This window comes from Sarcophilus harrisii, chromosome 4 (genome assembly GCF_902635505.1).
Source record: "Sarcophilus harrisii chromosome 4, mSarHar1.11, whole genome shotgun sequence".
Taxonomy (NCBI): domain Eukaryota; kingdom Metazoa; phylum Chordata; class Mammalia; order Dasyuromorphia; family Dasyuridae; genus Sarcophilus; species Sarcophilus harrisii.
In genome coordinates, this window is record NC_045429.1 from 272,680,317 (window position 1) to 272,706,530 (window position 26,214).

The 26,214-nt window shown below is 39.7% G+C and overlaps 1 protein-coding gene across 1 annotated transcript; it reads left to right on the plus strand.

Moving 5' to 3' along the window:
• Nucleotides 1-2,723: 2,723 nt before the first annotated feature.
• LOC100915099 lies at nucleotides 2,724-5,352 on the plus strand (the record flags this gene model as incomplete). Its single annotated transcript, XM_031968623.1, has 5 exons — nucleotides 2,724-2,843; nucleotides 3,978-4,011; nucleotides 4,155-4,252; nucleotides 4,608-4,693; nucleotides 4,894-5,352. Coding segments are annotated over 5 exons (765 nt in total), but the record flags the coding sequence as incomplete, so codon positions are not given.
• Nucleotides 5,353-26,214: the final 20,862 nt, after the last annotated feature.

The window sequence follows — 26,214 nt, forward strand, 5'->3', positions numbered from 1 at the left end:
TAATGTTTTGGTCATGTATACTTATTGTGTATCTAAGTTATATTTTAATATATTTAACATCTACTGGTCATCCTGCCATCTAGGGAGGTGGGGTGGGGTAAGAGGTGAAAAATTGAACAAGAGGTTTGGCAATTGTTAATGCTGTAAAGTTACCATGTATATATCCTGTAAATAAAAGGCTATTAAATTAAAAAAAAAAAAAAAAAAAAAAAACCATTACATTGAATTCCCAATCCCTATATTTATGCACACCTGCATTTTTGATTTCCTTCACAAGCTAATTGTACAATATTTCAGAGTCTGATTCTTTTTCTACAGCAAAATAACGTTTTGGTCAGGTATACTTATTGTGTATCTAATTTATATTTTAATATATTTAACATCTACTGGTCATCCTGCCATCTAGGGAGGGGGTGGGGGGGGTAAGAGGTGAAAAATTGGAACAAGAGGTTTGGCAATTGTTAATGCTGTAAAGTTACCCATGTATATATCCTGTAAATAAAGGGCTATTAAATAAAAAAAAAAAAGAAAATAATAAGTTAAAAGTTAGAATTGGGCAAGTGGAAGCTAATGACTCTATGAGGCATCAAGAAGAAATCAAACAAAAATATGAAATAGTTTATTGGAAAAACAACTGACTAGATCAAGGAGAAATAATTTAAGAATTATTGAACTATATGAAAGGAATAAAAAAGAACCTAGATCTCATCTTTCAAGAAATTATCAAGGAAAACTGGCTTGTCTTAGAATTAGAGAGTAAAATAAAAAATAGAATTCACCTATCACCTCTTTAAAGAGATGCCAAAATGAAAATTTCCAGGAATATTATATTATAGCCAAGATGAAAAATAAAATACTGCATAGCCAAGATGAAAAATAAAATACTGCAAGAAACCAGGAGGAAACAATTCAAATATCTTGGAGCAATAATCAGGATAACACAAGATTTAGCAGCTTCTGGTCTGGTCTGTGAGCACCAATAAGCATTCTTCTATTCTCCCTTCTGTCCTCTGTAAGTCACATCCTTTAGTGTGCTGGAACTGTTCCTCTTCCTCCTTACCCTGAGATTATCACCAGAAACTGGGCATAGTTAATGCAAGAGAGTCCTTCATTTAAAGAACTAGAGGACTAAGAATATGATATTTCAAAGGGCAAAGGATCTAGGTACACAATCAAGAATCACCTACACAGGAAAAGTGAGTTTAATTCATCAGGGAAAAAATGGATATTTAATGAAATAAAGGATTTTCAAGCATTCCTGAGATAAAGCCAAAGCTGAATAGAAAATTTGACTTTCAAATACAAAACTCAAGAGAAGTATAAAAAAGTAAAGAAGAAAGAAAAATCATAAGGAACTGAATAAGGTCAAGCTATTTATATTCTTACATGGGAAAAAAAACTTGCACCATCTAAAAACTTCCCTATTATTAGAGCAGTTAGAAGCTGTATACATACACAGAAAACACAGCTATGAGTTGATATGATGGGATGACATTTATTTTAAAAAACATTTCAATAATAGCTTTTTATTGAAAAAAAAAACATGCAGAGATAATTTTCAACATTCACCCTTGCAAAACCTTGTGTTCAAATTTTTTCTCCCTCCCTTCTCCCTACCCCCTCCCCTAGACAGCAAGTGATCCAAAATATATTAACTGTGCAATTCTCCTAAACATATTTCCACAATTATCATGCTGCACAAGAAAATACAGATCAAAAAGGAAAAAAAATTGGAGAAAAAAGACAAGCAAGCAAACAACAACAACAAAAAAGATAAAAATACAATGTTGTGATCTACATTCAGTCCCCACATTCCGCTTTCTGGATGCAGATGGCTCTCTCCACTACAAATCTATTGGAATTGCCTGAATCATCTCATTGTTGTAAAGAGTCAAGTGATGAAATGATTTTTTAAAAAATTAAGGGGTAAAAAAGAGAGATGGACTGGGAGAAGGGGGAATGGAATGGGGTAAATTATTTCACATTAAAGAAGGATAAAAGGGCTTTTACAGTACAAGAGAAAATGGGAGTTGAATAATGTTTGAACCTTATTATCATTGGCTCAAAAAGGAATCATATGCACATTTTGTAGGGTATAGAAATCTATTTTACCTTACAGGGAAGTAAGAGAAGAGGATAAGAGAAGAGAGGGTTCTGATAGAAAGGCAGGCAGATTATGAGAGGTGGTTCTCAGAAGCAAAACAGTTTTGAAGAGGGACAAAATGTAGAGTGGAAAGAGGGGGAAAAAGAGAGAATCAGGTAGACAGATATAGAAACAGTGACAGACAAAGAAGAATAAATGGGGAAAAGGATGGAGAGAAATGTATAATTAGTTATCATAAGTTTCTCTGATAAAGGTTTCATTTCTCAAATATAGAGAGAACTAAATCTAATTTATTTAAAAAAAAAGTCAATTTCTAAATGATAAATGGGCAAAGTATACAAACTGGCAATTTTCAGATGAAGAAATCAAAGCTCTCTATAGTCATATTTTTAAAATTTGACAAATCACTATTGATTAGAGAAATACAAATTAAACCAACTCTGAGGTACCACACCTAACGAGTTGACACCTATCAGATTGGCTAATAACACAGAAAAGGAAAAAAAGACAAATATGAGAAGGAATGTGGGAAAATTGGGACATTAATGCACTGTTGATAAAGTTGTGAATTGATCTAACCTTTCTGGAGGGCAATTTGGAACTATTCCCAAAAGGCTATATAAAACCATGCATACCCTTTAACTCAATAATACCACTGTTAAGTTTGTACCCCAAAGAAATTTTTCAAAAGGCGCAGGAGGAGGAGCAAAAGGAGAAAGAGAAGAAGAAGGAAGAGAAAAAGGAGGAAGAGAAGAAGATGAAGAGGAAAAGGAGGGAAGGGAGGAAGGAAGGAAAAGAAAAAGGACCTACATGTACAAAAACATTTTTAGCAACTTTTTGTCATGACAAAAAATTAGAAATCGAAGGGATGCCCATCAATTAGGGAATGGGGCTGAACAAATTGTGGTATATCATAATGGTGATGGAATACTATTGGGTTATTAGAAATAATGATCAGCCTGCTCTCAAAAAAATTTGGACTGACTTACATGTACTGATGAAAAGTGAAATGACTAGAACCAGGAGAAGAATATACATTGTAATAATAATATCTGATCAGCTGTGAATGATTTAACTATTTTGATAAATATAATCTGGACAATTCGGAATGACTTTTGATGAGAAATGCCATCCTACCTCCTATGTGTGTATGTTGTTGTTATTGTTTGGTATGTGTTTTCTTTTACAGCATAAACAATGTTTTGTATGACTGCACATGTATCACATTTTTTGCCTTCTCAATAAAAGGTAAGGAGAGGAGGGAGGAAGAAAGACAATTTGGAATTCAAAATAAAAATGAATGTTAAAAACATTTTTACATGTAATTGAGGAAACAATTAAAAATCTTTAAAGGAGTATTGCTCTTTTTGTCAAATAACCTGGATTCAATTTTCAGGTTCCATTTGTATTACACTGAACAAAGCACTTTACTTTCTGAACCTCAGATTTTTCCTTATTTGTAAATCTGTTGTTATTTAGGCATGCCTGACCCTTCATGACCCTATATGGGATTTTCTTGGCAAAGTTACTGGAATGGTTTGCCATTTCCTTTTCTAGCTCATTTTTCACCAGGGAATATACTGAAACCTACAGGGTTAAATGACTTGCCCAATGTCACAGAGCTAGTAAGTATCTGGGGCAAGATTTGAACTTAGGAAGATGAGCACTCTATTCACTGTGGTGAAATGGGGGTGAATAAATAATATACTACCTACCTCACTGGGTTGTGAGGAGAGAAAAAACACTTTATAAACCTGCATAATACAAAGAAAATATATGTATCATATGCATATATAATTTTTGTTGGAAGGAAGAGACTTCTAAGTGCCCATACTTCTAACTCCTGTTTTTACCTGCCCCTTTTCTCTTTCAGGAAAAAGCATCATTTGAGATGGGGAAATCTAGTGGTATTTCCTTGAGGGGTGGGGCTTAAGAATGAACCTCCAATAAATAAGTCAAACTTAAGGGCAAAAGACCCAGAGAAATCTATGATTATTATGGAAAATATCAATATCCTCATATTTGCAGCTGTGTTTGAACTCCCTCTGAGTTCTTCCCCATTTCCATTTTCCACTTCATGGCTGGGCTGATGCAGTGACATCACAATGGTTGTTAGGGACAGAATGGACTAAGGAAGGACCTGAGAAGGTGAAAGAAGATCTCTCCCTCCTAACTCCTCTTTCCATGTCTTTTTCCTGTCCTTCCTCCTCCTTTCATCACCTTTCCCTTTTATCCTTCCCACTATCCCAGCTAGGTAGAAGTTGTGTGGAATCATATTTGAAGTTTATGTGAGTTTCTAACTCCTATACCTCCAATTCCTTTCCCTTCTCCTTCTTTACTCTCTCCTATGTTTTCTAGTCTCTTTTTTTGCTTTTCTGTTATCTTTCATTCCTTAATTCCAGCCCCTCTAACTTGTTCTCGTTCTCTCTCTCTCTCTCTCTTTCTCCTCTTTCTCTCTCTCCCTCTCTCTCCCTTTCCCTCTATCTTTCTTTCCCTTTCTCAGAAAAAAATGAATGAAGATTTTAGTCAGAGCTCTGACCACAACTCCAGTCCAAACAAGAAAACCATCCAGAGTCTGAAAAATTCGGGGTATGTATGGCCAGTAATTCTTCAACAAAATCCCAATGTATCAATTTCCTCACTCTGCTTGAATTCTCTATCCAAAGGAATATCTCATAGTAGCTCAATGCCTTTGTGTTTGTTGAGGTCTGTCTTTTTCTTTTAAACTTACCTTTCTCTATCTGTCTCTCTTCTTCTTATTTAATTTCCTTTTCTCCCTCCATTCCCAGAAAGGAGCAAACCTTCAGGGACCGGAGGCAGAAGGAAAAATTGAGAGATAACTTCCTGTGGCAGAACGAATGGTGGGGGGAAAACAGGCTCTGCACATTTCTCCCCCCTGTGCTTGGGCCCTGTCTCTGTGGATGCAGCTTAAGAACGAAATTAGTGCTTCACCCTCGGCCCCCAACACTTCCCAGGCAGACTGCCCCAAAGCTTCCATATTTACTATCCAAGAGAGAGTCAACACCATCAATGGCCTGGTCTCAAACACGTCCTACTTCTCCTTCATCTTTACACCCAACCTCCCCGACTGGTCTCCAGCCTACCAGTCACCCTCTGCAACCCCGGCAACTGGTCCCTTTAGGTATTTGGCCCCAAGGTTTTATCATGGCTCCTCCCAAGAACAGGCCTCCCAGAAGCCATTCCCACTTTCCTTAGGGAGGTACCCCATTCCCTCAAGGAGAATGATAACTCCCTAATCCATTTATATTAATAATAAAATGTATATTAAAAATAAATATATATTTAATTTTAAAGTGGCTTACATCTCTCTTGTGCCTTATAAAGTTGTCCCTCATAGAAAGGCATCCATAGCACTTAAGGAGACAGTCCAGAAATAACTATCGCCTCTTTAAATTTAGACTCTTGGTACAGGGGAAAGAGAAATGGATTTGCAACCAGAAAACTTGGGTTTTGATCCCGGGCTTGTTATCGTCTAGATTGCTAACACTGGCCAAATCATTTAACATTTCTGAGTCTCAGGTTTCATCTCAAAAATGATACTTCGGAATCAGATTAGGAATTCTTAATCTTAAATCCATTGATTTTCCCAAGGAATATGTAGATTTCAGGTGGAGGGCTGTGAATTTAAAATTATATCTTTGAATTTAAATTTTTTAAATTACATTTCTATTTTTACAGATGTCTAACTCTAACTTAGCATTTTCTCCAATATGAATGAAAAAAAAATTATTCTGTGAAGGGATCCAGAGGTTTCTTTTTTTTTTAACCAGATCACCCACAATATAGAAAGATTAAGATGATCTAAACTCAGCTCTAAATCTACTTTCTTTCTCTTTATTGAATTCCTATGCTTACAGCTTTGTTTGAAGCTGATAAAAATTGACATTAGTGCCCACTAAAGCCATCAGATCATCTTGTTATCCTTCATGCCCCTCCATTCTATTCTAGAGCTTGTGTCTGGGGAGCTATATTTTGTTATTCAATTGTGGCTGCCTTTTTGTGACCCCATTTATGGTTTTCTTGGCAAAAATACTTGGCATTACTTTCTCCAGCTCATTTTACAGATGAGGAAACTGAAGTAAATAAGGTGAAGTGACTTGCTCAAGATAACACAGCTAGGAAGTATTTGAAGCCCAAATAGCCTTTAAAGACAACCAAAAGATCTTCCTGAGCATTCTATCTACTGAGCCATCTATTTGCATTACTATTTTATATTGTACATTTTGGGATTCTGCTGTGGTTTCTTAGGTATAGGGAACTATTCCCTAAAAGAGTGAAGATGCTCCTCCAGTTTGGATGGGCAATACAGACTTTGAGAATTGCTTGAGTGTATTGAGAAATTAAATTACATTTTTAGTGTAATGCTACAGAAGCAGTACTTGAATACAGCACCTCCTTGATTCTGAGGCCAACTTTCTATCCACTTCCTCCTCTGCTGCCTTTCATATCGAAATTGCTTTCTAATAAATCACCCTAATTGTGACAGACTCATTCTAACTTTAGTAATGTGTCTCTGCTGCCTAAGAAGAAAATGATTCTCATTTGAGTAATTTAGGACAAAGAAAAAAACTCTTTTCCCTTAAATTGGGGAATGGGATGTGGGAGAGGGGGAAGGAACCTAGATCACAATAGCAAAAAAATGCTTTTTTGGCCTTAGAATAGTTAGTGAGACACAGAGTGTATAAAAAGAACATGAAACTGGGAGGACACATGCATTGGTATTAGTCTTGGCTCTGTCAGAACTCAAAGTGTGACACTGGGAAAGTGACTTTCCCCTAGCCTCAGCTTCTTTCTCTGTAAAAGAAGAGAGTTGGATCAGATAACATTTAAGGTTTGAATTCTAAACTTCTCTGGTTTTATGAGAAGCCAAGCATATGTAAGAGTTGAGAAGGAGAAAGTGGTCAAAATTTCAAACCAGACCTTTTTTTTTTAAACAACAACAAAAAAATAACACAAAACAAAACAAAAACCCAAATTAAATTCCCTTTAGTCCCTTAGTAGTGAAAACATAGAGGAAAACTCCTCCTACCTCAAAGAAGGTTTGGGACTTTTCTGGAAGATGGCTGGAGAACCCTCTAAGGCCAAATTCTTTTTCTCCTAAAAGAGTTGGAAGTGGGCGGGGAGAAGTGTTGGGAGAGGGGATGGAAGTGGGGGTAGAGGTGGGGGGTGGGGGTGGAACAGAACCTGGAAGAGCCCTGTACCTTACCCTCGAGGGGCTCACAATCTTGAGTATAAACCAGACAGACCTTGAACTTGGAGCAAAACCCCATTTATTGCAAACTGAAATTCCATCTGCCAGAGAGCTTGGATTAGATGAGGGAGCCAACCTTTAGCGTGTGAGCCAACTTCGCCTTCCACAGCTCCACCCTCCGGTGTCCAGATCCCAATGCCCAGCCCCATTCCCTTGGTCCCCAAAATGGCCTCTTCTCTTTTTATTCCCACCTCTTCTTTCCCTGTTCCACGTCTTATTGCTTCCCAATCTTGCAGAAACTAACGTTTAATTTCTGTAAAAACAATTTTCATGGAGGAGTTTGGGAGAGGAGGGTCACCATCGCCACCTCCTCTAAAATTCTCAGATGTGATACCCCATTTTTTGCTTCTTTTCCCCTCCGGCTCTCTCACCTTTCCTGGCCTAGAAACCTTGACCCTAAAGAAAGGGAATTTGACCTGTGCTAGTCTCTGACACTCTCACCCCCCCCCCCCCAAACTCATCGGTCTTTGGGCCTGGGACTCTGAAGGAAAGCGATGAAAATGCAAGTGCTAGGTCGTTAAGGTATTTGAATTTTTTTTTAAGAGGGGGAAAAAAAAAACTCCGGAGAAAGAAAGTATTTGATGGCTAATAATCTCATTTCAATATAATGGGACTTTCTTCTGCAGAGAGCAAGACAGGTTAAGAGATATAATTATGACTTTGCAAACTCTCTCCCAAGTGCTGGAGACGCGCTGACAGGTCTGCGCCGGGCTGCGCTCGGCTCCGCTCGGCTCCGAGGGGAGACGGCTTTGTCTGGAGCGCCAGTTAAAGAGACAGGATCCCTTTCTCCCCCTCCCCCCACCCCCATCCTCTGCCTGCTTTGCAATTTAACTTGTCAGAATCATCCCCGCTCTCGGATCCTCGTTTGATTCCCTCACAGAGCTCCTGGGGGGGGGGGGGGGGGAAGGGGGAGAGGAGAGGGAAAAAGGAGGGAGGAGGGAGGGAGGGAGGGAGGAGGCCGGGATATATATGTATGTATGTATGTGTGTGTGTGTGTGTGTTGAGGGTCGGGCGCAGGGAGCAAGAGCAGAATGAAGTGGCCTGAGGTCTCCGAGGTTCCCCCAAGAGCAAAAAAGAAACGTGAACTCAAGATCTATCCAAGCTAAAAGGGAGAAGGGCCAAGTCTATATTGCTAAAGTGGGTGGACTGTGGAGCAATTATAGAACTCAAGCCATAAACGTGATTCTAATTCAGCGTCAGCCAAAAATGAAATTTAACCCCCCCCCAAAAAAAAACCCAAAACAAAACTAAAAACAAACAAACATACAATTCGGATAGTGTGGCTGCTTGCTTGGTCCAATCTGGTCCATATTCTCTGGATAACTGTCCATTTTTCTTCTCCTATAGACTCGTAGGTAGGAGCCGAACTTTAAGAAGGTTGCCCTTCCGCCCCTCTATTTTTCCTTCTAAAACCAAACTTTAAAACAGCAGCAACAAAACTATAGTGAAAAAAAAATCCACTTAAAACTGGATCCCTACGGAGGATTTCCCCAGCACCACAAGACCGCAGGCTGAGAAGAATCCCCCAGGAGATTAGATTAAATGGGACAGAGGATTCGAGATGAAGTGCGGATCGAGCCGAACCAGGAGTACAAACTGGATCTCTCCGAAGGGAAGAGATGCTTTTTTCAGGTTGAGAGGCTGCTGGGGAAAGTCCAAGGCTTTGAGAATGGGTGAGTGCTCATTAGTGCTTGAGCAGGTGGATGCACTCATAGAGAGATATCTCGGTGTTTATGGAAATGTGTAAATATTATAATTATATGGCCTCACCGTCGTCGTCTTCGTCATCCCTCATCCCACTCCCTTATGTGGGGGACTTGGCATCCTGCCCCCTACTAATTAAATCCCCCCAAATGTTAACGTAAATGAAGAGACATAGGGAGATAGACGCTAAATTAAAAGGCTGGAGGAAAAGAGGGATGGAGAAGAGAAGAAGGTAGAAAAGATAAGAAGAGGAAGAAATGAGAAGGAAAAGAAAAAGGCAAAAATTGACGAGGAGAAGATAGAGGATAGGGAAGGGGAAGTAGAAGAGAGGCATGCAAAACCGGAAAAAAAATGAATCGGAGGAAGAGAAATCAATGACTGGAGAACTCTTTGAAAGATCGTTCTAAGGCCCTATAACGTGGTTGCTACTTGCCTATTATTCTCTCTCTCTCTCTCTCTCTCTCTCTCTTTCTCTCTCTCTCTCTCTCTCTCCCTCCCTCCCTCCTCCTCCCTACTCCTTTCTCTCTCTTGCTTTTCCCCCTCTCTACTTCTTTTCTCTACCTCCCTCATAATGACTTACTCCACTTCGCACTATAAGGAATTAGTAAGGAATTCTTTAAAAAGCAGGGCAAGTCTCTACTAATTTCCCAGTAGCACCTCAGCGCCCTCCAGACCCGCACAGAAAATCCAGAAAGACTGAAAAATCCAGACTGATACTAGCCACGTGACTCACCCTGGGCAAGGGGAGGCCGAGGTTAGGAGACCTAAGGACCTCTTTTACGACAATGGAGGATGCCCAGACCCTGAATCCCACAGACAGAATGAACTAAATAGCCAGGGTCTGGAGCAGACTCGATTAGCAAACGACTCTAGGCTAAATTTAAAAGGTTTTATTGGGTTCATTCAATTGCAAACCTAGTCTAGTCTGAATTATTCCCTCCCAGCACCATTATCCCCATCTATCCTGTCTGCATATAAATCACACTTTCGTGTGCGCGGCACTTTCCCTGGTCGTACTTGTGCAATTCCACAAACTGGTCAAACCGGACATAATTTGGAGGTAACCCTGGTCTCGGTTTCAGAGAAGGGAAGAACTGCTAGAAATTATCTTTGGATGTGAGGATTTAAAACTGCACAGATTCACTTACGTTCTCCTATGGTGAGAGTAGTGGGGCTCCTCTCTTTCCATTCCCCTTCCCCCGCCTCCACCTTGTGATCTTCCACTCACCTAGTGGGGGCCAGTGGGCCTGGGTCACAGGTGCATTTCCGGGTCTAAGAACTAGGAGGAGATGAGTGGACTATTGGTGGCTTGGAGGCTTAGAACCTTTTGATCTGGTTCGAGTGACAGGACCAACCGCCACAGACTACACTAAATCTTAAATTTTCCTCATATCTGCATTCCTATTCTGATTCATATGTTTAATTCCTCTCCCTTCTCTTTCCATCCCCGAGGAAAACCGGTCAGGAAGCAAGTAGAAGCACTCCACCCCCACCCCCCAAATCTACTAGATAGTTGCTGGGAGGAGGATAGAGTCAGGAAACAAGTAGAAGCACCCGTCTACCCCCCCAAAAAAAAAATCTAATTGCGGGGAGGATAGGATTCGAGGAGCGCAGTTGTGAAAGTCTCAACCCGGAGAAGCAAGATCCCACATATTCCTCTTCCCTCACCCGAGCTTCGTCCCATTTGGGAATATTTTTTCTTGGGTGAAATATTTATTTCTTGGGTGAAAATTTATTCTTGGTGAGAGAAATAGGGGGTTTGGGCAAGTTTCTCTCTTGGTCCTGAGGTAGGTCGGTAAACAAAGACTAACTCAAAGTGGGTGAGGTGGGAATTAGGGGAAGGATGATGATGAAAGGCTGTGTGTGTTTGTGTGTATGTGTGTAAAATGCCTTGCGTAGCCAGGTCCACCAGTCCAGGGGAAGTGTGCGAATGATTTTAAGTCAAGCACTTGCTCATATGTGTGTATGCTTGCCCGTGAGTGTGTAATTCTAAGCTGCTACCTTGGTGTATATATGTTCGTGTATTCCCGCAGGGATGAAATATACAGGGTAGTAAAGGAAGATTTAAGTTAAAAAACAAAAGCGGGAGAGGAAAACACATAGGCAAAGACATAAATGAGAATTAAGACGCAGGAATTGGGGAGACAGAGACTGACACAGAAGAAGGTAGTATAAAGACAGTATGAGAACGAAGCCGCCAAGGTCAGGTTTTAGAGACATTGTACGCGTGGCCTCTCGAGTGCCCCGAGTGGGGGCCTCGTGGGTCCGAATCCCTGCGGGGAAGCGGGGGTCGTTGGGTGGAGTCAGGGAGGAGCCACAGGGCGCAGCCGGCGAGGTCAGGGGGGAAGGGGCACACAGAGGGCAGCGGCTCGGAAAGCCAGTTCGGCCGGCTCAGGTTACTGTGGGCCTTCCCGGGGAGCCGTAGCCGCCTCCCTCCCCCCAACCCCAGGGAAAGGGGCCGGGGATGGGCTACGGACTCGTCCCTACTCCCCACCCCCACCCCAGCCCCCACTGTTTGCATTTCTCTGGCAGGCTGCGGGGCTCAGGTTGAAAAGAATCGCCTTCATTTGGAACTCTGTTTATTTTTCTTAACTAACCGGCGCAGACAGACGACCCTGTAGAGCACCGGCGGCCGGCAGGGGCCGAACCCCAGCCAGGGGAAGGGGTTGAGGGGAGAGAGCGGCCAAACGGGAGTGGTGGGGAGGGGGTGCTGCTTCACCCTCCCCCAACGGCTAGAGAGGAGGGAGAAGTGACAAGTTTCTCCCAGTTCCTCAACCAGATTCTTCTTAGTCCCCTAACCCCATTACTTCATCTCTGGCCAGCTCGTGCCTGGCAAAGGCACTCGTTTCAGAGTTTCTAGTCTTCTAGTTCCATATCCTATCTTCCCAGCCTTTGGGACCTTGGGTTTCTCCTTCTCTGCTCCGGTTTCGGCAACTGTACACGCGTAAAGTGGGCCGTGATGAAGTCTCAACTCATTTTACCCGGCTGCGGTGGGGTGAAAGTGATGAAACTCGTAGGTGCCTGGGCTTTTAGAACCCAACCAAATGCCCGAGAGAATGGAGCTGGGGGGTAGGAGTTTCCTGTCTTAGTCAATTCAACCTGACACAGGCCGGGACCCCAGGGACATTTGGATGTAGGGAAAAGAAGGAGGAGAGGCATTTCTTGCATGTTTTGACACGAAATGAATACAATTCAAATGATATTCAAAGAAATAGGCAAATCATCAGTTATTAAGTAGCGGAGAGCTCAGCATTATGTGCAGTGGTGTGGCAAAACCAATGAGAATTCAGACCCAGTCCTTACTAGTCCACAGGCCTCGTGTGTGTATGTGTGTGTGTGCCTGTGCAAGCACTCGCTTGCTTTTGTGTATTCCAGGTGAGATTTGATCTCTCCTGAAATATACGTCTGGGTGAATGCTTCAGGAGAGTTTGTATATCTGTTTTTGAGAGCAATGTTTGTCTAGAATTGTCTGCCGTGTTTATATCTTTGTGAGTTTGTGAAAAATGTGCTTGTCTGAGTTTGTTTCCCAGCATTTGTGTGGGAACGGCTGTGTGAGAATGTGTGACTATGAGTGAGAAAGTGTGTGTGTATGTATGTGTGTGTCAGCGTGTGTGTCTCTGCTGGAATGTATGTACCCGGGCGGGTGTGCTCGCCTGTCATGAAAATGAGGTCAGGGAAGGTCGTTCCGCTCTACAGTATAAATCAAGGAGGAAAGGAGAATGGAAGTGAGAGACATTCCCAGGAGACCTGAGGGAGAGAGACAGAACAGGAGACACAGATTGGAGACAGGGAGGGGGAAGAGAGAGACAAAAAGAGGAGGAAGGGAGAGATGGAGGGAGAGAGTTTTGAGGACATTAGATGAAACTCAGTAGAAATACCTTAGTTTTTGCCTATTAAGTTCCATATCCTAGTTCCTTGGAATCATCCTGTTACCCCTTACCACTTTAAAGAAAATTAGGGAAAATAAGAGTCCTCAAACTGAAATATAACCCCTCAAAAAAAAAAAAACCCCACCAACACCCTTCAAAATACCACTCTATCTTAAGTATTTCTTTGGTTAATAATTTCTCATCACAGCCACCCTCTAAGAAGAATTTGTAATAGTTAACCCCCTTGACACATCCATCCTGGTTGTTGCCCCTCACCCCCCCCCCCAGTTACAAGCACATTCACAATCACACTTCTTACACACTTGAACACCTCTCTCCATCACTGTGAGCCAGGAGCTCCCCACTGGTGACCTGGATTATAGCACCCCATAATCTTTCCATCTTCTTTCTCCTTCCCTTTTTAGTGCCTCCACCTCATTCTGGAGCCTTCCTCCACCGTTCTTGTTTCTACCCACTATATTCCCCCTATATACCCCACATTCCGCCCCCCTCCACTTGTCCTCCTCCTTTTCTCCTTGCCTGCTGGCCTCATCCACATCACATCCATCTCCCTGACAGGGAACCTAGACTTCTGTCTTAACTCTCTGTGCTCTGGCACTCCTTCCCTCCCTCCCCCCCTCTTTCCAGTTTTCTCTCCTGTCTTCCCTATTATACTCTTCCCCTCCACCCCATCATTGTGGGCCCTTCAATCTCCTCGGGAGTCCCTCAAGTTGGACCCTGCTCTTTCTCATGGTGTAATTTGCAAATCTTACCAAAAGCAAACTGAGCTTCTGGCCCTTATCCCATCCCAGAATGAACAGTTGGGCAGAGATAGAAATTGCTTATTGTGGGGGCTGGTCTCAAAGACACTGAGATGAAAAGAAGGGAAGAGAGAATGAGGAGGAACAACCTTAAGGGATCAAGTCTTTTATGTCTTCCAAATGCTCTCTTGTATGAACATGAGGCAGGCTATCAGGGAAGGCATTTCATAGGTGAATTCTCTCTCCTCATGAGCATGGCCTCTGCCATCACTTGCTCTCTGTTTCTTCATTTGTAAAATGGAAGTTTCTTTCAGCTAAGGTCTCTTTCTAAGACCCAATTTATGATCCAATGATTCCCGTCTTTGTATTTTGAATGTCCCAGAGTCAATGGAAGGTGGTTGGAGTTTGGAGTTAAATCTTAGAAATCCAGAGAAGCCCTTTCTGCCTTCACTTGCTATGGGTCACCTCCTTGCTCTGACTAAAGTAGAGGTCAGGTTCTGCTGGGCCACAGCTTGGAGGCCCTTGGGTACACAGATAACAAATGGATAGGGTAGGGAAGGGAAAGTACTTCCCTGAGGCCCCAGTGCCTTGAGACTATCTTGACTCAGCTCCTGCAACAAGGCTCAGGTTTTGTTTGTTTGTTTGTTTTTTAGCTTTTTTTGGTTCCATAGATGCTATTGGCAGTCTATGAATCCTGTGAACTTCTCAGATTAATTTTTTAATTGTGTAAAATAAAATACATAAATTTATAAATGCAACTATTGGAGTTCAATTAATCTCAGACTCTAGGTTAAGAACAATTACTCTTGGTTTTATTGGGTTGGTTCCCTACTAACTTTAGAAAGTTGTGCCCTCAACATTGCACTGCTAAGGGCATTCCTCATGGAGGGCCAATTTTAATCGACTTCTTATTTTCCCCCTTAATTCCTACTCTGTGAGTTTTTAACACAAGGATTCAGAGCATCCTAGGCAAAGTTTTCAGGAATCTTCCTTTGGATTGATCCCAATTTGGTATTGAGAGGTAGGGAGAATTACTTGATTCAAGGCTGTGCAGAGAGGAGCAATAAGTAGAACCTCTGTCTTGTCTACCTCCGAATCTAGCCTGGGGGAAAATGCACCTGGAAGGGTTCAAGGTGAGGAAATAAGCTCATGACTTCCTTTTTCTTCCTGTATATGTACTTGCTGCCATGATTGTATGCCTTCCTCCATTGTCTCTGAGCCTAAAGAGTGTGTGTGTGTGTGTATGTGTGTGTATGTACTCCTGCTAGAAGTCCAACATCAAAGTCCCGGTCTTATTCCCATAACTGCTCCACAATGTGGTGGAAGTTGAGTTCCCAGCAGTCTGACAGGTCACTGTGATCCCATACCACCCCTATGTGGTCCATGATGGCACTACAGGTGGTTGGATTGAGGCAAATGACCAGAAGAGGCCAACAGGATTGGAATAACTAAATCTAAGGTTCTCAGTGACTTTTTACTCCAACCGCTAGATAAGATTTGCCATCCAGGCTCTTCCAGCTGTGACATTGAGTTTCAGAATCTGTTGCAGGTGAAAAAGCAAAACAAAACAAGTCTTTTTTGTCCCCTTTTCTCAAGCCCATTCAAATGTAACAAGCAGTGAGTGCAAGATAATAATTGGATTTCTAATTTGCCTAGCATATCATATGATCCCAGGAAATTAATGATTTCTTTCCCCTTTTCAAGTTTCAGTTCACGTCCCTATCCCCTAATAATAACTTACATTTATGTAGTGTTTTAATGTGATTTTTTAAAAATTGGCTTTGGAGTTAGAGATCTTGGGTTCAAAAAACAGTGCTGCCATTGATTACCTACACAATCTTGGGTTAGTCACCTTTGCGAACTTCCATTCCTCCTCTCTACATTAAGAGGGATGATTTCTTGGATCCTTTCCAATCTAAATTTGTGAGCATATTACTAGCAAAAGATAAGTTAAAGAATTTCATATTTTTCTTGAGAGAGTCAGCATCTCATGGTAGAAAAGGGTTAAACTTAGAATTAGGAAGACCAGCCTCCTATAGTAGAGAGAGGGCTAGCTTTAGAGTGAGGGAACCCAGCCTCCTATAGAAGAGAGAGGGCTAGCTTTAGGGTTCAAGTTTTGCCTCAGACACAAATAATGGATGTGTGACCATAGTCATATCACTTAACCTTTCTGTGCCAAGGCAGCTCTCTTTAACTATTAACTCTATGTTGGTGAAAGTTCTCGGATAAAATTTTCTATCTGAATGGATAAAAGTAAATAAATCTCAATAAAAAGCCCTGCCCTAACCACATTTAATTCTTACAGTAAATAACTGAACAAGACAACCAGGGAAGAAATTATTTCCGTTCTACAGAAACTAAAAGGAAAGTAGTCAAGAATTTTGTCCAAGTAAGGAAGCAGCTGAGGCAGGTTTTCAACTCAGTGGGCAGAGATGATAACAGAACTCTGTACCTGAATTAACTTCAGCTATCATTTCCACCATCACCTTCAACAGAAACACAAGGGGAAGCATCTTGGAAAGTTTTTCCAGGTTCTGAATGATGTTTATCAGTAGGGGCTCCAGGGATGACAAAAGTGACCTTGGACTTGCAGCAGCTTTGCTCAAGCTGGTGGTGAGATGAGGAGCCTCTGGTCTCATCCAGATGGAGCTGGAATCAGCAACAGAATGCTGATGATCTCTTAGAGCTTAGGTGTGTTCCTGGAAACCCAAAGTGCCAAAGATAGCAATTTCTGATACTCTGCTGCTCCCTAGTGTTGCTCAGAGCCCCTACATCCAAGTTCAGCTTTTGGTCGTGTAGTGATTGACTCCTTCCCTATTCCAAGGCTCTCATTCTCACCTAGCAATAGGATCTTTCTCTTGAATTACTACTCTCCTAATCCCAATCCTAGAAGAGAGCCTGGAAAAGTGGATGAGCATTTTATGGGGCTTTCTGGTTGCAGAATCTAATCCAATTCAATAAATGTATCAGGCGCTGTGCCTAGTCCTGGAGATACAATTAATAAAAAAGATAATTCCTCCCCATAAGAAGCCTATTTGGTTGCTTGTTGTCCATTGTACTTGAAGACCAAAATGATATTACTATGTATCAACTTGCAAACTAGTTGAAGAAATAAAATTACACATATATGAAAAAAATTGCCACAATGTAAAATTTAAATATTAAGTGATATAGATAGCAGATTATAAAGAATCTGAAAGAAGGGAAAGAAAATCATCAGGGAAAGTGACTTGGAGGAGGTAAGACAATGTGTGCCTTAAAGAATGACCAGGATTTGGAGACTGAGAGAAGGGTAAGGATGCTAGGGAGATGTGGTATAGAGAATGTTATGATTAATGATGAGTATATATAAAGAGTATTCAGGGGACAGAGAGAATCACAGTATCTCAGGATTGGAAGACCTTTTGTTCTGTATCTAGTACAATGTGTATTCAAACACAAATCCCTTCTGTACCACATCTAACAAGTAGTCATTCACTCTCTGACCGAGCCTACTTTCTCCTTGGGTAGCCCATTCCAGTTATGGGTAGCTACCTATCAAATTCTTTGATTCTTTAAATATTTAAAGATAAAGCTCCTTCTCCCCCATCTCAATCATTTCTTCTCTAGGCCAAGTATCCCTGACTCATGATCACTGTGATAAATTCTTGAGACCCTTCACCATATTGACCCTCTCCTCATCTCTCTCTCTTTTTTTTTTTTTTTTGAGGTACCTGGGGTTAAGTGATTTGCTGCAGCAGTAAGTGTCTGAGGCTGGATTTGAACTCAGGTCAGTAAGAGCAGGGCAGGGTTGCCTAGGTGCTCCCTTGGTTCTTTTTCTCTGAAATCATACAAGTTTGTCCATGTCTTTCCTAAATAAAATGTGACTCAAAAAATTAAACACTACATTGACAAATGTCATCCCCAGCATCTTTCTTTTTAAAAAAATGATTTGACAGCTTCAGACACTTAACATTAGCTGTGTGACCTTGAGGAAGTCACTTAACCCCAATTACCTTGCCAAAAAAAATGTTTACACAACTTTTGGTTTCTTAGCTATTTCCCCTCCCAGAGAACCATCCTTTATAATAAAGAATTTCAAAGAGGGATTGGGAAGGAGAAAAAAGGCCTGGCAAAACTAACCCACATATTGAAAAGTCTAATGTTATATGTAGCATTCCACATTTGTAGAGTTCCATTTCTGTAAAGAAGCAAGGAGAAGTGAGAGGAACATAATATTAATAATGAACAAAAAAGCTTCAAGCCTTAAGGTTTGCAAAGTACTTTATACATATCTCAATTGACCTTCACAAAACAGCTAATTATTTACCCATTTACATTTGAGAAAATGGAGACTGAGATAAGACTAAGTGACTTTCCAGGATCATGTAGCTAGTTAGCATCTGAGATAGGAACTGAACTCATTTTATTCATTATGCTTCACCCACTGTGGGAGCTCAGAGGAGGGAGAATCCTCTGTGGGCAAAGGTGGTTTCCTGGTAGGCCATAACTAGAAGAGCTAGTCTAGTACCTGATTAAATATTTCTACCTTTAGATAAATTAGTAATGAGATGGAACATGTTATTCATTGATAATTTTTATCACTTTTAAGAGTGCAATATTTATCTTGATTCTCAGTGTGTTTGGGATATCCCTCCCGTTATCTATCCTCAAAGGTCAAGAGACTTATTTCTGAAGAAGTGATTATGGCTCTCTAAGTTGGTTCCTTATGTCAAACCTTTTGTGTTCCATTGTTTCCTAGAGTCTCAAATTGAAGAAGGAGAAGAATGAGGAGAAAAAGAACAAGAAGAAGAAAAAAGAGAATTGTTTACTATATATGCTCTGCATTGAGTATTAGGGGCACAAATGCAGGCAAAATAAAAAAGTAGTTCCTGCTTGTAAAGCGTTTAAATTTGAATAGGGGAAGACCTCAATAAAAGGAAGATGAAAGATGGGGATGAGAGATGGCAGGGGAAGGGAGAAAGACAACAATGTCTGGATCATAGTGATGAAATCTGAGAATGATGGATGGGTTTGAACACTTCTTCAAAGTGGAAGGTCCAGGAAGAGCTCATCAAAGAGGAAAAGAGGCATTGAGAGCCAAGGAAAAAGACAACTGAGACATGATGGCAAATTCCAGAGAAAAAAAATCATATAGAACCTCAGAGCTGGGAGGTCCCTCAGATGTCATCTTGTGTAACTTGTATTTAAAACATGAATAGCCTTTGGAGTATTCTGGAAAAGTGGTCATCCAGAATCTACCTGATGAGCTTCAATGAAGGATGATCCCCACTCCTTCCTCACCTAGAGCTCGAAGAAGATTCTCTATTGAATATAATTAAACACTTTCTTCCACTTTCTTGTAAGGATGTCCTTTGCTCAGAACCTTAAATTCACTAATAATAAACTAAGGGAACTGAGCAAAAGAAAACAATTAGAGATAGATGTTTCAGGAAAATGAAACAGAATCAGAGAAACTCATTCCCTATATCTGCAAGACTTCAAGACTCTGGTGAGGAAGGACATGTCTTGGGACACTGTGAGTATAAGTGCTGGGGCAGGGCTTAGTGGGAAGAGGGTATGCTGGTTGTATTGATTTATATCCTTTTTTAAAAATAGTATTTTTCCTATTACATATAAAGACAATTTTAACATTCATTTTAAATAAGATTTTGAATTCCATTTTTTTCTTCCTCCTCTTATCCCTCTTTCCTAAGATGTATGCAATTTGATATAGATTATATATGTGTAACCATATAAAATATTTCCATAGTCATGTTATAAAATAAAAAAAAACAGAACAAAAGATAAAAAAAAGCTATGAAAAAATAAAGTGAAAATACTATGCTCTGATCTGTATTTAGACTCTATCAGTTCCTTTTCTGGACGTGAATAGCATTTTCTATTATGAGTTTTTTGGAATTTAACCCATATCTTGAAGGAAAAGTTTGGTTGAGTACAATAGAGCATGGGGGAAACAGGGCAGTTTGGGGAGACATCCCTTATATTAAATGCAACAGACAACTAATAATTTAGCTTATACAAAGAAGAGATAAAAATAGCAACAATTCGAATTTATATCTTCTGAAAAATAGGGATCGTGTAATGCTTTATAAAATTCTTATAATAATCCTATAAGGCAGGTAGTATATAAGTAATATTATTCTAATTTTAGCAATGAAGAAATCGAGATAATGTGACCTGTTTAAAGTCACACAGTAAATGCCTAAGATGAGACTCAAATCCCGTGTTTGCTCCTTTTTACAACTAGAGAAGTGACCCAGAGGAGTTGGGATTTGCAAAAGTCATCTGATATGTCATTCATTCATTCATTCAGGTACAGAATATCAGAGCAGAAAGAGACCATATGTGGAGCTTGCCTAGTATTTCAGGGCAAGGGGTAAGAGGAATCATGCAGGGAAGCTACCACTGCTTACAGCTATCTTGAGACCATTATCTTTTCTCTCTCCATGTATCTTTAAATAAAGCAAACCTAGCAGTGAGTGTTATACATTTGTCAAGACTGTGGGAATCCTCTTGTACTGACTATAATTATAAGAGACAATCCCCATCTCCTTCCTATACTTCCTTGATGGTATAGCAGAACACAGGATCTGGGGACTAGCATGCTTTAATTTGGGCAACTGGGTGTTGGTGTGGATAGAGCTCTGGCCCAGGGGCTGGATCAGCTGAGTTCAGATCTGTCCTTAGACATTTACTTAGAACTTAAAATGGGTCAATTATTTGTAAAGTGAGCCACAGAAGGAAATGGCAGAGCACTCCAGTACCTTTGCCAAGAAAATCATGGTCATGGTTGAACCATGATTGAACCAACTATGCCTTTGTTCAGGCCCCATTATCAGTACTCGCCAGCAGGTAACCTTAGGAAATCTTTGATTCTCTGAATCTGTTTTCTTAGCCTCATCTCCAGAGCAGAAATAGTACTATTTATACTATCTACCTCACAGCTCCTATGTAAGTATTAAAGCACTGAAAAGAAGCATGATCTATGGGGGAAGAAGTCTAGGTTTAGAGTCAAGGGGCTTACATTTACAATGTAAAAGTAAGTAAAGACTCCAATATCTAGTTTTACAGATAATGAAAATGAGATTCAAAGTAGTCAGGTGTCTTACTCAATATCAAACAAAATGTAAATGAAAGAAATGTCCTCTGCCTCCAAATCATGTGTTCTTTTTTTTTTTGTGAAGAACAACATCAAATTTCATCTAGGGGATATTCAAACCCAATCTAATCTATCATAAGGAGTATTTATTAAGCACCTGTTAAATTCCAAGAATTGTGCTAAACTCTGGGTTAAAAAAAAATAAGAGGAAATTGAGTGGATGCCCATTAGATAGGGAATGGCTAAATAAGTTGTGGTATATGAATGTAATGGAATATTATTGTTCTATAAGAAATGATGATTAGGGTGATTTCAGAAAAGCCTGGAAAGACTTACATGAACTGATGCTGAGTGAAATGAACAGAACCAAGAGAACACTGTACAAAGCAATAACAAGCCTATGTTGTGGACTTGGCTCTTTTCAATAATGAGCTGATTCAGGCCAATTCCAATAAACTTGTGATGGAGAGAGCCAATCACAGTTAGAGAACTGTGGAGACTGACTGCGGATCAAAATATAGTATTTTCAGCTTTTTGTTGTAGTTTTTTTTTTTTCTTTTTGATCTGATTTTTCTTGTGCAGCATGACAAATATAAAAGTGTTTAGAAGTATTGTACATGTTTAATCTATATCAAATTCCTTGCTATCTTGTGGAGTGGGTAGGAGGAGGAGAGAAATTTGGAACACAGGGTTTTTCAGGGGTGAATGTTGAGGACTCTCTTTGTATTTAGAAAAAATAAAATACTATTAAAAATACTCTTTAAAAAAAGGGAAAAAAAGAAAATCAGTTCCTATCCACAAGGAACTTACATATGCAAATACATACATATTTTCCAATGTAATAGTGTTTTTTTTTAATTGTTTTCTGGTAAAGAAGCAGAAGGGGTAGTACAGGGTGTGAGGCTATAAGATTATATAGGCATACATTTGCCAGAATCCTTGGATTTCATTTTTATTTGTCTTTGAAAACATTTCCTATTTTGAGTTTTACAGGCTTGAGGAGAAAAAGTGTTGAGTGACATGTCTGACCGTAACCCTATTTGGGTTTTTCTTGACAGAGGTATTAAGATGGTTTGCCATTTCTTTCTCCAGCTCATTTTACAGATGAGGAAACTGAGATAAGCAGGATTAAGTGACTTGCCCAGGATCACCCAGTTAGGAAATGTCTGAAGATTAGTCTTTCTAACTCCAGGCGCAGCTGTCTATCCACTGTTCTAACCTCCAATGGGATCATAGGATCATACCTTTCACACTAGTTGAGAACTTTGAGGTTACCTAGTCCAGCCTTTTCATTAACAAATGATAAAAGTGAGGCTCCAAAGATTTATATGCATTGCCCAAAGTCATCCAAGGTAGCAAAGAACAGTCTGAATTTGAAGCCATGCTCTTCAATTATAAGTCAGGCACTCAGTATGTTGGGCTATACGGTGACTCCCACATTCTTTTCTTGAATTATAGGTGATATTTTGGAGTCTGGCCTCCTAAAAGTCCTCTGTTAAGCCCCAGGAATCTCTTCCTTCTACAACATATCAGCCCTGGAACCCTTATCTCAATACTCTCTTCCCTGGAGAGTAAACTTCTCCTCTAAGAAGCTCAGAAGCTCCACTTAAGGAGATATCCTAGGTCAGCCATCTCTTCATTTCCCACTGGACTTTTTTATTTTGTTCCCACTGGTACTTTTCCCTCTCTTTCCTCCATTCTTTCTTGCTTCCCTTTGCCAATTGTCTTTTTCCATTAGATTGTAAACTCCTTGAAGGCAGGGATTACCTTTTGCCTTTATATCATCAGCGCTTTGCCCAGTGACTGGCATACATAGTAGGTGCTTAATGTTTATTGACTGACTTTAATCATACTTTGGATAATATTCCCCTAAATGCATGATCTCATGTTTGCATATACTGTAGCTTCACTTAGTGAATTCTGCCAAATCACACAACCCTGAGATATTTACATCCAATTTATCCACATTACTGGAGAGGATCCCAGAATTTTCAAGCTGGAGGGACCTTAGCCATTTTTGAATCCTTCTCTTTCATTTTACAGGTGAGGAAACAATTCTAGAGAGAGAGAGTAATTTACCTGACTCACACAGATTTTAAATAGAAAACTTAGAATATGAATCCAAGAATAAAATCCTACTCTTCAGTGCCTTTAGCTGGAGAACCTGCAGTGGACAGTGTTGGACTTGAAGTTCAGAAAACCTGGATTCAAATCCTGCCTTGAACATTTACTAGTGTGACATATAAAAAATTTGAGAGATATAATTTATAGATATCCATTTACTAATAAGTAATTATGAAATCAATGAGCAATTATGGGATTAATGAGTAATTAATGAAATAATGAGTAATAAAAGAATGGTCATTTGGTCCTCTCTTGAATCAAAGATGGATCATGATGCTTGTGTCCTTGGAAGGATGGTTGTGTCTGACAGATGACAATCAAATCTAATTGGATAATGAGAGAATGAATATTATGAGAGGTGGACTTAGTCTAATTAGGGAGGATCGACTGATTATGTCACTCTTACTTATCTTTACTCAAATATCCCCAGCTTGAGTAATCTAGACAAAGAATTCCACTCCTCTTCTACCACTAGCCCCTCTTAAGTCTGGTCTAAACAAGATTGTGGAGAAAGTTAATTCAATCTCATTATCAACATTGTCCTTCAAATGCTAGCTGAATAACATACTAGGGGCTTATTTCAAAATTAGGAAATAAAAGGGGATGGGGGAAATTCCTATTCCTAATTCAATAATTGATCATTAATATGTGTGAGAAATAATCATTCTCTCACTAGATAAGTGGGCAAGTCACAACCTCTCAGCTTCAATTTCTTCATCTATAGAATGGGGATAATAATGACACCTACCTTCCTGAGTTGTGGTGAGAATCAAATGAAATAACATTATAAAGTGATTTGTAAACCTGAAAGAAAGCTCTATCTAAATGCTAGATGCTACTATTAGACAAGTGCCTATTCATCTTTATTCTTTGTCTGCCAGTTCATTGTCCATGGTAAAATCATTCTACCCCAATCCCGTTGTGACTTGGTATGGAAGATTATAAAAGCCTTTTTAGAAATCTAAATGAATTGTGATCCAAAGATTCTTTCTTGTCCCTATGGCTTCCTGAAAGGTTAATTCTTAATAAAGCTTGCTATTCCCTTATAAAAGACAGGTGGTCAGTTCCTCAATAGATCATTTGCTTATGTGTTCAGTGATCTTACTCTTTAATATAACTTTCATCAGCTGTGAAAATGAAACTAGGTATCATATAGTTTCTAGGTACCCTCTGAAACTTTTCTAATGGATGGGAAACATACCTGCTATTCCTCTGAGACCATCATAGCAACAACCTATACACAAGCTTCATTTCTCTGATCAAGAGGGTCTTAAACTGACTTTTATGGAGAGGGAGGAAAAAACCAAACAAACTCAAAATACTAAAACTGGCTGATACAGATAGTAATGTGTGTCAGAAAGAAACAATCTAATGTACCAGATATGAATAATTCTTCAATGAAAGTATTGAAATTTGGTTAGGAATAATTCTCATAATCTAAGATTTCTATACTGTGGATTATTTATATCTTATGTTCTCTTATACTATACTACATTATGCTATGCTATTCTATGCTTTACTATACTATACTATTTAGTGTACTTCATTACCTCTATACTATTCAGACTATGGGTAACAAAGGGAACCCAATTTTATTTTTGTTTTTATATCATCTGTTGTGGGTCATGAACTGGGAAAATATGAGTTACTCCACTTTTTCCTTCTCTTTCCGCTTTTCCCCTTCAAAACTCTTTAACAGGGACTGCTGAAAGTCAACAGGTTAACAATCAATGATTAAACATCTATATGTCAAGCCCCAAACTAAATGTTGGGGACTCAAAAAGTGGAGGGGAAAGCCACTTCTGGTTCTCAAGATACTCATATTCTGATGGGAAGACGAGCAAACTATGTATAAATAAGGATACAAGATGCAAGACAAATTTGAGATACTCTCTTAGCATTAGGAGAGATTAGAAATAAACAAGGAAGTGGTAGTGCAAATCTGGGAAAGCTGGGGTTAACATTACCCCTAGGTGGATTGATCTGGGACCCAGATGTGGGCCCTTTAAGCAACAGTAATATAAAAGTGGCTGTGAGACTTTGAGAGGAGGGCCCTAAAACCATAGGGGACCTTCTTGCTGACTGTCCCCCCCGGCCCCCAATCTCTCTTTTTTTTTTTTTTTTTTTTTTTTACTATTTTTAAATGGTCTTGAAAATTGTTTCTACTCCAGGATGTTGGAATGATTTTAGTAAAAGATTTTTGTTTAAACCCTCTAGCTCTCAGTGATCCTGAGACACAGAATACTGACTCCATGTCTCTTTTCCCTTTCCTAACCCGAACTCTTTCACCTATAAAAAAGAATAAATAATAGAAAAGGAAAAAAAAAAAAAAAACCAAAACAACCTAACCAATGTATTAACTGAAACTGATAGTATATAGACAACTTTTTCAGGTATTTGAAATACAACTTTTTAATGACCTAAACAAAAAAAAAAGAAATTCGAATGACAATAACAAGAATTACTACTGTGTCAAATGACCCAGAGAAGGAAATGGCAAACCACTTCAGTATCTTTGCCAAGAAAACCACAAATGAGGTTACAAAGAGTCAGATACAATTGAAAAATGATCCAACAACAACAAGTTGGATAAAATTACAGCAGCCTTAGATTTGAAACCCAAGGGGGACATAGCTGTGGTCCAAATGAGCAAAAAACACAGATCCAAAATATGAGTTATATTTATATTTACATTTCCACATTTACTTTACAGTCCATTCAGCTTTTTCAATATCTCACATATTAAGCAGGTGTTCTATTCAGTTATATAATAATGTTGCAGTGACCCCATGGGACAGTTTGTTTATAAAACCATATGCCTGGCATTGGGCTCTAGCTTCATTCCATTATTGGTCATTCATCACCCTTGGGAAGTGCAGCTCCCCAAGTGCAGAGTGCAGAGTATTGTGGGTCTTCCTTATATGCTTCCAGTGCTGGGTACATGATGACTTTCGTAGACATGTAGACAAGCCTAGAGACTTGACAACAAACTCCAAATTAGAATCCTGGTTAAGTTTTCAAGTAGCCAAAAGAAGGACTTCTCAAAGGAAGTAAATTTTGGCTCAAATGCCAAAGTACTAGAAGTTTCTTCCCTTATGCAAGATGATGATGGAAATGTGCTTAAAAATATTGTACATATATATTCTATATCAGATCACTTGCTGTCTTGGAGAGGGGGAAGGTAAGAAAGGAAGGGAGAAAAAATTTGGACATAAAATCTTAAAAAAATGTTGAAAATTATCTTCACATGAATTTGGAAAAAATAAAATATTACTGAA